The sequence below is a fragment of the Geotrypetes seraphini genome, chromosome 4 (genome assembly GCF_902459505.1).
Source record: "Geotrypetes seraphini chromosome 4, aGeoSer1.1, whole genome shotgun sequence".
NCBI classification, from domain to species: Eukaryota; Metazoa; Chordata; class Amphibia; order Gymnophiona; family Dermophiidae; genus Geotrypetes; species Geotrypetes seraphini.
The window spans coordinates 297,222,963-297,235,808 of NC_047087.1; the positions used below are offsets into that span (position 1 = coordinate 297,222,963).

At 44.4% G+C, this 12,846-nt stretch overlaps 1 protein-coding gene across 2 annotated transcripts in view; it reads right to left on the reverse strand.

Annotated features, from left to right (window-relative positions):
- Nucleotides 1–10,914, reverse strand: part of SH3PXD2A (SH3 and PX domains 2A) — a 642,235-nt gene extending 631,321 nt beyond the window's left edge. For both annotated transcript variants that reach the window (XM_033942411.1, XM_033942413.1), the window contains exon 1: nucleotides 10,694–10,914. In XM_033942411.1, the coding sequence (XP_033798302.1) occupies nucleotides 10,694–10,765 (72 nt within the window). In that variant the 5' untranslated portion in view covers nucleotides 10,766–10,914. The remainder of the gene's footprint in view (nucleotides 1–10,693) is intronic.
- Nucleotides 10,915–12,846: the final 1,932 nt, after the last annotated feature.

Below are 12,846 nucleotides of genomic sequence, written 5' to 3' on the forward strand. Positions count from 1 at the left end.
ACACTGAAGCGTATAAAGTTTACTGGCAATTTGCACATTATGAACGATTATCACTTTCAACAACTCGTCCCTGATGAAGCAATGAACTTGTGAAACGGTAGAGCCGCCGTCGGATTTCCAATGAACTTTTGACTGGATTTCAATGGAACCTTGGATTTCTAAAGCAGTGTTCTTCAACCACCGGTCCATGGACCAGTGCCGGTCCACAGAAATTTCCTGCCGGTCCACAGGGCCAGCACGTGCATCAGGCCCAAAACAGTGTTCTTCAACCGCCGGTCCACGGTGCGATCAATGCGGCGTTATCTTCGAGCCAGCTCCCTCTTCCTAACTGATTCAGTGCACAAAGCCATGGGCATTGGCTCTTATGGGCATCCTGCGCCTGAACCAGAAGCCTTCTCTCTGACGTCGCAACGTCAGAGGGAAGGCTTCCAGATGAGGCACGGGACGTGCAAGGTACAATTAGTACTATTATGGGGCGGGGTGTGGGGTGGAGATTGGGTAGAGATGGGCGGGGTCTGGCCCACGACTTAGCCCCATGTTTTTCAACTGCCGATCCACGGACCGATGCCGGTCCACAGAATAATTATTTTATTTCTACCGGTCCATAGGTGTAAAAAGGTTGAAAAACACTGTTCTAAAAGACTTTAACAAATTACAAGCTTTTGGATTACTATCCGTTTAATGTCTTTTTGATTTTGATATGGACCTATGCACTTGAGGATTTCAAAAGGACTTTATTAAGGTGCAAACCATTTGGATTTCAATAAGTTTAAGTGCTAATTTTTGATCATGTTATGGATATGTGCAATAGATTTTTACCTATTGAGTAAATGCACTCAAGACACTAATGAAATAGATTAAGTAAACTGTTATAAGTAATATATACACCATACACCTTCTCTCTTTTTCCATTTTTTTTTCCTTTTGAATTATTTGTTGTCGTCTTGGTGGTCCTCCAGGGCAGGCTTGGGCATCTAGGGAGTCAGGTACCCTTGAGCTGGCCCTGAGTAAGAAGTCTCTTCTTAGTGTGAGAAATGGGTTTGGAGTATCTGAGGCGTGCGCTGTGAAGAGGATATGGGGGCCCATGCAGCACTTATTGCAACTACTCGTATAGCCCCTTTAACATGCCCCACCCCCCCCATTCTGGGAGCATCTATGTTCGCAAGATATGCAAGGTTAAATGCAAGCTGCATTTTTATTTACTGTGGGAGCTACTGAGTTTACCAGAAGTTAGTGACCCCCGTACTAAATTAAACTGCAGAAAAATATGATATTTCACTACCACTTAATAACTCTCTCCTGCCCCCTCCCCCTACATCACCTATTTAGCAATTTCCCAAAAGAATATGCGACAATTACAATTAGTGCAAAATGCAGCGGTCAAACTGATTTTCGGGCTGAAGGAAGTTTGATCATGTGGCATCTTACTACCGACAGCTGCATTGGCTACCGATGGAGGCACGCGTGAAGTTTAAGTTCACCTGTCTCTGCTTTAAAGTACTATACGGTCTAGCCCCTAAATATTTCTCAGCCAACAGACATAAGAGAAGCTCACATTTGAATTTTGTTTCCCCTCCAGTTAAAGGATGTAAACTCAAAAGACACCATCAACACCTTTTCTCACATCAGGCAGCATTATGGGGTAAAGATCTAAAACAATTGCTTACGCCTACTACTTATGGGGAATTCAGGAAACGCCTAAAAACATATCTGTTCCTGAAATATCTAGGCAGCTGACCTGTACAACTCTTTCTCCTCACTAATTGATCCCTTGAGCTGTTAATCACTAGCTTTCACCCTGCTAAGTTTAATCAATTTGTACCATCTTTTAATCTTTGTAAACCGCATAGAATTTCACGGTCCTGCGGTATATAAACTGTTATTCCACACTTTTCTTGATTCTTTTTGTTTCAATGAGGCAAATGCATCTAGCAAATGGGCACAAGTATAGGGGAACCAAGCCATTGTGACATCACCAATAAGGCTGGCTCTTAGGCATTGGTGGAATGAGGCATTATGACATCATAATACGAGGAGACGCTGAAACGTTCTCAGCCCAACCAAGATGAGAATGATGCAGAGCCATGAAACTCACAAGTTATTCCACACTTTTCTTGACTCTTTTTGTTTCAATGAGGCAAATGCATCTAGCAAATGGGCACAAGTATAGGGAAACCAAGCCATTGTGACTTCACCGATGAGGTTGGCTCTTAGGCATTTGGTAGAATGAGGCATTATGACATCATAATACGAGGAGACGCTGAAACGTTCTCAGCCCAACCAAGATGAGAATGATGCGGAGCCATGAAACTCACCCGTACAACTCTTTCTCCCCAATAACTGATCCCTTGAGCTGTTAATCACTAGCTTTCACCCTACTACGTTTAATCAATTTGTACCATCTTTTAAGCTTTTTAAACCGCATAGAACTTCACGGTCCTGCGGTATATAAACTGTTATTATTATTATTGTTATTATTACATGTTCATTTCACTATGTCAAGCAAATGAGAATCCTTTCTCCACAGCCATTGATTCTGGCAAATGCCATGTATCCTTCCAGAATAATGTGAGAATAGCAGGAGCCAATATGTGCTGATATATATATATCAATAACATTATTGAGTGAAGGAGGAGTCCTCAGTTAACACAACTGTGCACATGAAAATCAAAGCGCACGTCGTCACTGTTTATACCCACACGGGGTTCGATAGTGTAAACGTCCCTGGACTCTCTCTAATCGTGATTTTCAAAGTGCACAAACGTGCCAGTTGGCTCCTGTTATTCAGTACAAATCAGCGTGCAACATTCAAAATAAGCCTAAAGTGAGAGAGATTCACTATTGGCGAGAGTTCAGGGACATTTACACTATCGAACCCCGGGTGGGTATAAACCAGGGGTGGACAACTCCAGTCCTCGAGGGCCGGAATCCAGTCAGGTTTTCAGGATTTCCCCAATGAATATGCATTGAAAGCAGTGCATGCAAAGAGATCTCATGCACAATCATTCATTGGGGAAATCCTGAAAACCCGACCGGATTCCAGCCCTCGAGGACCGGAGTTGCCCAATTCTGGTATAAACAGTGACGACTTGGGTTTTGATTTTCTTGCACACAGTTGTGTTAACTGAGGATTCCTCCTTCACTCAATAATTTTATTGATATATTGGCTCCTGCTATTCTCACATTGTCCAGGAAGGATTTTTTGAGAATACACTATTTTGTCATTCTTCTTATTGGGTTTATAAGTTTGTTGAACTTATTACTACATCTTCCCAACATCCCATCCATAGCAATACTAAACACTTCAGTTCTCCGTTTCCTTGTCATCACAGCCTTTGGGGAACAGGAAGTGACATAACAGGAAGTTGAAACTATAAAAGAATAACACACAACAATTAAGAGTACAGCTGTTTCCTTCTGGCTTATCAGAGCTGAAGAATCTGATGTCACTTCCATTACCAGATAGATGCTTTTGAACATGCAATTACATAACCAATCTCCCCCCACCCCCCAAGCAACACAGGATTACAAACACTGGAAATACGTTGGTTCACGTTTGTTGCCTCTTCTGTTTCTACCTTGCATTCAAAGTTCAAATTGCACTATGGTTTGAAAATGACCTTTTGCCCAACTCAAAAAGTGATCTAGCTTGAAATCTGCCCCCCCCCTCCCCAAACACACATGTACCCACCTCTTCCAAGATGCCATTCCCAGGAGGCAAGAGGAACATGCCAATTAAAATATATTTCCTCTGAAATTTGGACATGTGTGTCTGGTAGTGCCCCCCTCCAATGAAGTCTGAAATAGCTGCTATTAGATTATACCAGTGGCTCTTAACCTAGTCCTTGAAACTTCTACAGCAGGGGTGGGTCCCGACACTTTTTGGGCTTGTGAACTACTTTTAAAATGACCAAGTCAAAATGATCTACCAACAATAAAATTTTAAAAAAACCCAAAGCACACTGGACGCAGAGAAAATGTTAATTATCATTTATATTCCGCGGGTTTTCAAAGAGATCAAGGCAGATGACTTTATGCAATGTCACCTTTGTAACAACTATTCAAAAATAGACAAATATACCCCCTCCCTTTTTACTAAACCACGATAGCGGTTTTTAGCTTAGGGAGCTGCGCTGAATGCCCTGCGCTGCTCTCGATGCTCGTAGGCTCCCTGCACTAAAAACCGCTATTGCAGTTTAGTAAAAGGGGGCCATAGTGCAAAATATAGGTATTAGTTTGACATTTTTGAAAAATGTGTCCAACCTTGCCACCATTACTTTTATGGCACACCACAGGACTGGACTACTAATCTTTACTAGAAGCCCAGGCAATTGCCATGCTGACATACCCTGTTTCCCCGAAAATAAGACCTATCCTGAAAATAAGCCCTAGCATGATTTTTAAAGATGCTCCTAATATAAGCCTTACCCCCCAAAATAAGCACAAGTTAAGATCAACCCTCGAAGACCCCACCCACACCGAATGTCCCTGACTTCATCCCTGACACTACTTCTGCCCGATTTGCAAAAAAATCAGACTCATCAATTCAGCGATCCCCACCCCGGTGAGACCTGGCATACCTCCGCTCTGAGCCCTCCAAAAACGGCTGCCGTTGCTGCTGTTTTTGGAGGCCTCAGAGTGGAGGTATGTCAGTCTCACGGTGGGAGGGTCAGTGGGGTTCTGCTGCACAAGGGGATGGGAGGGAGGGATAGAAAGATGCTGCACAAAGGGATGGGTGACAGGGGAGGAAAGATGCTGCACATAGTGGGGGGGGGGAGAAAGGAAAGAGGAAGAATTGGGGTGGAGGAGAGGAAGGGAGAGATGATTGTTGTACATGAAAAAAAAAATAAGACATCCCTAAAAATAAGCCCTAATGCGTTTTTTGGGCCCAAAATTAATAAAAGACACTGCCTTATTTTCAGGGAAACACGGTAGATGCAGTAGGAACATGATGTATTCGTAAAATGTGAAGAACAGACTGCGTGAAGTGCTGAAGACTTTGATAAACCTCCCCCACCCCCTAAAAAAAATAAAAGAAGTTATAAACAAAACTAAAGAGTCTACTTTATAGGATAAGCACACACGTGCCCACGGTTGCATATATCCATGGATCTAAAATTTTTTTTAAATGGTTCATTTCTATCAGACTCCTCATGCTCCCCCCGACAAATCTCAAAAATATGGTACGACTAAGACACCAAAGGCTTCTTTTACTAAGCAGGGCTAGCGGTATTAGCGCTGCCGCGCGCGCTACACGCTAACGCCTCCATAGAGCTAGCGTTAGTATTTTCCGCCTAGCGCGGGGTTTAGCGCACTGTAAAAACGCTAGCGCAGCTTAGTAAAAGGAGCCCCAAGTACACACACATACATATAGTTATCTCATAAACCTCTCTTCCTTTTGGAGAGCAGGCTAAGACCCACAAACATTTCAGACACGCATCAGGACAAAAACGACAGTTCTAAGTCTAATAGATGCTGGCATTGTCATATTAATATAGGGACTCTGGATCATCTGTTATATTTTTGTCCATTGATACTTAATTTCTGGAGGACAAATAAATCTTAATCTTAATTTCTGGGGACAAATAAATCTTATTCTTGAGTCATCTATTCCCTTAACTTATGAAGCCATAATTTGTAGTACGTTACTTCACGTCAAGCCTACTTGGGATAAATATAAAAGCCGTTTTTTCTTGATCATGACGGGAATAGCTTTCCAAATGGTCGCACGTAACTGAAAGAGCCACGACAGACTGAATTACACATTTTGGTGGGCAAATGTGTGTACCACATATAAATACGAGAGAATCAATGCGGAAGGTTTGGGGTTTAGTAATTCATTTAATAAAGTGTGGAGCCCATTGACTACATTTGTTACCTCACAATAATGGTCATGTATCTCTCCTTTCATTAGATTTCTTTACACTTCCAAGGGGGGGGGGAGGGAAATGTATTTGGAGGATTAAAATTACTTAATTATAATATTGTAATCACATAATATGTCTTATTGTATTAATAATTGGGAGGAGGGTGGGAGAAAAAGATTGTTTTATGTATTACTTGTGTAATTAATAGTGCGTTTTATGCAGTGTTTTATGTTCAATTAATTGTATTGCACTGTCAAAGTTTGAAAATCAATAAAGATTTTTTTTAAAAATGACAGGAGACCTAGGGGAAGGATCAAAAAGACTCTGTAGCCAAGAAGCAGGATACGCTGCCCCTTTTGGGCATTCTGGCGACTACTGGTCTTTTACTGGTCATGGATGACAATAGCGATCTCCAACGACGCTAACTCTTACGTCCATCTCCAGACTGCAACAAGTCTCTGCTTCCTGGGCCTCTTCTGAACCGTGTGGACAATGATTCGATCCCTGGCACATTAAATGCAGCGATTCCCTATGATGTCAGAGCAACACGGTCTCCCCTGTGAAAGGAAGTTAACCCGCATGGCCTCGGTGCCACACACACAGCTCTCCCAGAGGAGATTTCGGGCAGAACGTCTCTGCAGATTCTGCAGACCAGTGTACGGAGACATTAAACAGATGACGGACAAATAAATTCTACAGTTTGTCCGCCTACTGCAAGAGATACCGTGTAGAAAACAGATCCAGATGTTTGTGTCTGTATATGGCCATTTGGTGGAGGATGGGCTGGGGAGGGCTTCAATGGCTGGGAGGGTGTAGATGGGCTGGAGTAAGTCTTAACAGAGATTTCGGCAGTTGGAACCCAAGCACAGTACTGGGTAAAGCTAAGAAGAAAAAATTACTTACTTCAAAGAGGAACTTAGAGGGGAGGGTTATTTGAGTGGGCAAACTTGTTGGGCCGTAGGCCCTTTTCTGCCTGCCGTCATATTCTATGTTTCTATGTTTCTATGTCTAAAAAATTTAAATTGAATCAGGTTGGGCAGACTGGATGGACCATTCGGGTCTTTATCTGCCGTCATCTACTATATTACTATATGTGTGCCAGACATGCTTTTTCCCTGTGCTAGAAATGTGTGCAGGAGCTTCTTGTATCAAATTCTACCTGCAGGACACATTTTCAAGATTATTACTTGTAAACTCTGCAACGTGGTAAGCTGTTGGTATGGACAAGTTATGAATAACTGATACACAATTCTCAGTTCTGTACATTTTAAGGAAGTAATAAATTGTACATGGTTCCCACAACATGTCCCATATACAGATGCCTCAGTGCCTGCCTCCATACTATCTTTAAAATCATTTATTAGCGTTCGGTCCCCTCCTCCATCAGTCCTTTTTCCTTCATCTTTTTACCCTCCCGGTAACAGACTTTTATTATCTAACATGGGACTCTAATTTAAAGCTGCAATGCAAGTAAACATAATTATAACATGATTCCAGCTCAGTTTTAGCTATTCAAATATAATCACACTTCACTGCCAATAGCCAGCATCTGCTTGACACGAAACACGGTACACGCTCCGACTTCTCATATGCACAGGTTTTAAATGTGGAATGAATGGCGCCTCTTTGGCACGGATCTGGTTCCTGCCCTTACATCAAACAGCATTTCTAACACTGAGCACGCTCTCTCTTTTGATTTATGAATCGCGCACACTGGTTGAACACTGTGTTTGAACATAGGAAAGGCAGGGGAGGGGGGAGAGAGGGCTTGAGCCGCACTGTAGCTGCTCTGTTCAAAACAACTTACAAGGATGTGGTTATGTCTTCCCTTTGCAGGCATTTACGTCTAGACCACGAGTCATACAGCCGGGGATAATTTCTTGCCCCTCAGCTTCCGTTCACGCAACCGATAGAGCGCGCACCCGAAGATTTGACACCGTCACCACAATTCTATGACCCTGCGTGCACAATCTTACGCTTAGAATGCAAATTTGCTTGCACAAGTCACAAAATAAGTGTCAGCTGCGTGCAGAACTCAATAGGCTAATTAGCTGCTCATTGCCATTAACCACCAATTATTGGCTATAAAAACATTTGGGATTTTGCAAATTTATCACACGTGGGTTCTAGAACCCTAGTAGTTACACACCTTTTACGCTGCTTATCCTAAGAATAAGCAGTGGATTTCCCCAAGCTCTTTTAGGAAATTAGCTAAACCTTTTTTTAAACCCTGCTAAGCTAACTGATTTCAACCACATTCTCCGGCAACGAATTCCAGAATTTAAGTACATGTTTTGTGAAGAGATATTTTCACCGGTTTGTTTTAAATGTACTACTTAGTAGCTTCATCGCATGCCCCCTAGTATTTTTGGAAAGTGTGAACAATTGATTCACATCTATCCTTTCCACTCCATTTAGTATTTTATAGACCTCTATCATATCGCCCCTGAGCCGTCTCTTCTCCAAGCTGAAAAGCCCCAGCTGCTTTAGCCTTTCCTCATAGGGAAGTTGTCCCATCCCTTTTATCATTTCCGTTGCCCTTCTCTGTGCCTTTTCTAATTCCGCTATTTTTTTTTATTTTTGAGATACACTGACCAGAATTGCACACAGTATTCGAGGTGCAGCCGCACCATAGAGCGACACAAGGGCATTATAACATCTTCATCTTGGTTTTCCATTCCTTTCCTGATAATTTCTAACATTCTGTTTGCTTTCTTAGCTGCCACTGCTGCACATTGAGCATTGAGGGTATCAACGTTTCCTCAACAATGACACCTAGATCCTCGTCCTGGGCAGTGGAGTTTGTGGGGTTGCAAGATCCCTAGAAACAGGAGATAGTTTGCAGGGCATGGTAATTGCCCAGATGCAAGCAGGAACCAGTTGGTAGGTGTAGGAGGACACATGCAGGTTATTTACCTGACAGTTCCATGTAACAAGCACAGAGGTTTGTTTTTATATGGACCTCAGCACCCTCTACTGAGAGAGAGATGATATGATACATCTCAGACTTCCCGGATACTAGAGGCAATATTAAGTATTTGCTGAAAAACCCGCTCTTAAAGAAGTTTTGAAGCAATAAAATTATCATTAATTTGATCACAAATATGTTGTCATTCCCTGCTAGCACTTAATGAATTTTTTTGCATCCTGAAGACGACCATGAAACCTAAAACTCCAAATCTCAGTTCAGCTGCTGTGCTCGATGTAATGGTTCACACAATATCATCTGTTTACTTGCGTAGCCTGGACTTAACATTTACTGACAGCGCTGTATTTAAAACCAGTTTAGATACTGTGCGCTATGCGTCTCTCAAACACAGCAGTCGCATTCCACGCTAGCTGCTACCGTTATCTGCTTATACGACACTTTTCCCAACGTGTGAAATATATGTCTCGCATGTCACAGCGTGCAAATCGTATTTATACAAGTTGCTGTTTGTTTCTCCCCTGGCAATCAGAAGAAATCACAGCACCCCATGCAGAAAGGAATTTTGGCACAGGTGCAACAGGCAAAAACGTGTACTTGAACACAGACCTCAGGACAGGGAGAGGCAAAAGCAATCTGAGCTCAGGCAATGCAGTGCATGTCTGTCCTGGGCTGGTGAAGTGCCCCACTGCACTTAGCAAGTTGTCGGTAACCCAAACTGGGGATCTGCTCAGCATGGACCTGGCACTGACCTCTTTGCTGTTCCAGTGGTCAATGACAAAAATAGTAAATGTCTGTACATTAGCCATACCCTTGAAAGGTCTGTCCCTGACTGGGAAACCTCAAAAAATACCAAATTACAACAGTGTTCTCCCCTATCCTCTGATTAAAGCTTTATTGATATGACAGTTTTAACGTGCGTTGCTGCCTTAAGTAAAACAGAGAGGTTGTAATTCTGTAAGAGGTAAGGTTGCCAGCTGGATTCAGATTCACCCTACAGGGTTGATCTGGTCCTGTGTTTACCCCCCCCCCCACTGCATGCTGGGACTTGTAGTCCTGCTTTTCTTAGGGCACGCAATGGGAGAATCAGAACTACAAGCTCCTAGAACTAGCCCAAGTCGCATGCAAAGTCCCATGCACAAATTTACACCTGCTCCACAAAAGCTGTAAATTTGTGCATGTGTATTTTATAAAATAGAGTACATGCATGCATTGCGCCTCTGCTCTCACAACTATGCCAGTGCTGCCACAAGGTCATGCAGATGAGGGTCAAAGCCTGTTCTGGACTTCCGACCACCCTATCCTGCTGCACAGAGGAACCTGCAAGCGCTGGTTTCAATGGGTAGAAATCAGGGACTGCAAACAGCAGGGCTCTGAGATGTAAGTTCAAATTCAAAAGCCAGGACTCCCTCCTGAAACTTGGCAGCTCTTGAGCAGACTGTATGGGGAGGGGAAAAAAGCACACTCTTTCCATGTACCTACCGTATTTATTGCACTGTATGTGGTCATGCAATTTTATCTATGCCTGTTGCAAGTATAAAACCAGCTTTATAGATGGACAGAAATATAAAACTACTCTCAAAGTAGCTATCACACATGGAAGAATAGGTTTGGGGTGGGTTTTTTTTATAACAGCCACAGAGTTGCCAAGTTCCAGGTGAGATTTTCGGCCACTCCTAGATTTTTAATACCCCCTCCCCCCCCCCCCCCCCATTACCCTCGTTTCAATAAGAAGGATCACGGACTAAAATCCTGCAGGACCAGCTAAAGAGTCTCCAGGGGGATTTGCAGCTCTGCCCTCGGCAGGGCCATTAAGGAGGAAGTTTTTGCTGCTCAAATGCAACTCTAAAGCCGCCGGCTGCTGTCAAGCGACTCCCTTCGCTCTGCATCGGCTACTCACGTAGTGTTTGGAGGGGTTCCTCCTCTTCTGCACGTCCAGCACCTTCACGTCCAGCACACTGTAGGAGAGCATCTTCCGAGCTTTGCGGGAACGGCAGATCCGAGAGTCCGCCTATCTCATCCTCCAGCGGGGTCGGGACCCCCCTTCCTGATCCGCACAAGAAAGAAGGCGGGGTGCGGAAAGAACCAAAGCCAGAGCCCCCCCACCCCCAAGCAAACGGCGAGGCTGTGCAGCAGGAGCAGCGTGTCCTACAGCCACCCTCGGTCCCGCCCACCTCCTCGTAACCCCGCCCACCTCGGTGTCGGCCCCGCCCTCCCGCGCTGGCAGTCGCCCTGCGGGAGGAGGAGTCCTGCTGCCGCTCCGGCCAATCCAGCGGGTCTTCCTAGCCCCTCCCCCACCACAGCATATCCTGCCAGGCCCTCGCCGGAGGGTACAGGAGGATTCTGCGTACCCCTCTCTCTCTCCTACCGGAGGATACCCTGCCCAGCCCCCACTAGAGGGGAACGACAGGATCCCACGGACCCTCTGCCCCACCGGAGGATATGGGATAGCGTGCTAAGCCCCAGCCAGACCGTTGCATCCGCTTCCTGCGCTGCCCTTCTCCGTTCCCGGTATAAGCAGCCGTGCAAAGTTATTTATGGGGCTGCTTTGCACCCCCCCCCCCCCCCCGTTTGCTTTCTGATTCAATGTAAGAGGATAGGAGCCAGCTCTTTGGGCGCTGGAGGTGCCTGAGCACCTCCAATATTGAAGAAACTCAATTTCCATTGGGTTTAGCAACCCTAATAATTTTGGAAAGTTGGCTCCTATGACTCACATTTTAGATCAAAAGATACTCTGAAAATCGTAAGATTTGTGGACTAGTTCAGTGTTCTTCAACCTTTTATGGACCGGCAGAAATGAAAGAATTATTTTGTGGACCCACAGTTGAAGAACACTGGGCTAAGTGGTAGGCTAGACCCCGCCCATCTCCACCCAATCTCCGCCCCAGATCCTACCCCCAAAATAGTACTACTTGTAAAACCATTTTTTCCCATTCATTTTTCATATATATATACACACACACACAATATAACCGTATTAACAACACATAATGGTTAACCACAATATTAAACTACACAAAGCACACTGTATGCTTCTCAATATTCATTCCTACCAGAACACAGATAACCCCATGCAAATACAGGACCAAAAACTTAAAGTACTAATATATGCAAACAAACCCTAAGATGCAAGACTCTGCATGCATTACAACCCCAAATGAAAAGAAACAAATGCATTTCTTCCTGAACAAACAGCAGATGTAAATCAATCACTAAATTAAAAAATAAAATCATTCCCCTTATCGTTGTTGCCTCCCTCCCTCCCTCCATGCTGTGCCTTGCCTTCTGGCCTGCCCCCGGTGTTATCTTCGGGCCGGCTCCCTCTTCCTGAGTGCTGCAGTGCACAAAGCTGTGGGCAGCGTGTCCCGTGCCTCATCTGGAAGCCTTCCCTCTGACGTTGCGACATCAGAGAGAAGGCTTCCGGTTCAGGCGCAGGACGCACATAGGAGCCTCTTAAGTTTATTAGGATTTTATATATCGCCTATCAAGGTTATCTAAGCGGTTTTTACAGTCAGGTACTCAAGCATTTTCCCTATCTGTCCCGGTGGGCTCACACTCTATCTAACGTACCTGGGGCTATAGAGGATTGAGTGACTTGCCCAGGGTCACAAGGAGCAGCGCGGGGGTTTGAACCCACAACCCCAGGGTGCTGAGGCTGTAGATCCAACCACTGCACCACACACTCCTCTTCCCACGGCTTTGTGCACTGCAGCACTCAGGAAGAGGGATCCGGCCCGAAGACAACGCCGCGTTGATCGCAGTGTGGACCAGCAGCTGAAGATGCACGTGCCAGCCCTGTGGACTGGCAGGAAATTTCTGCGGACCGGCGGTTGAAGAACACTGGACTAGTTCACATGTTCTTCTTAAAGACAGGGGTTAGTCCACTTCAGTACAAAAAAATAAAGGTTATCAGAGAAAACAAGTAATTTGATACTTTTACTCATTTCATATATTTCTTGATTTACTTTTAGGGGTTAAGTTTCAAGTTCAAGTTTATTAGGATTTTATATACCACCTATCAAGGTTATCTAAGCGGTCATTACAATCAGGTAC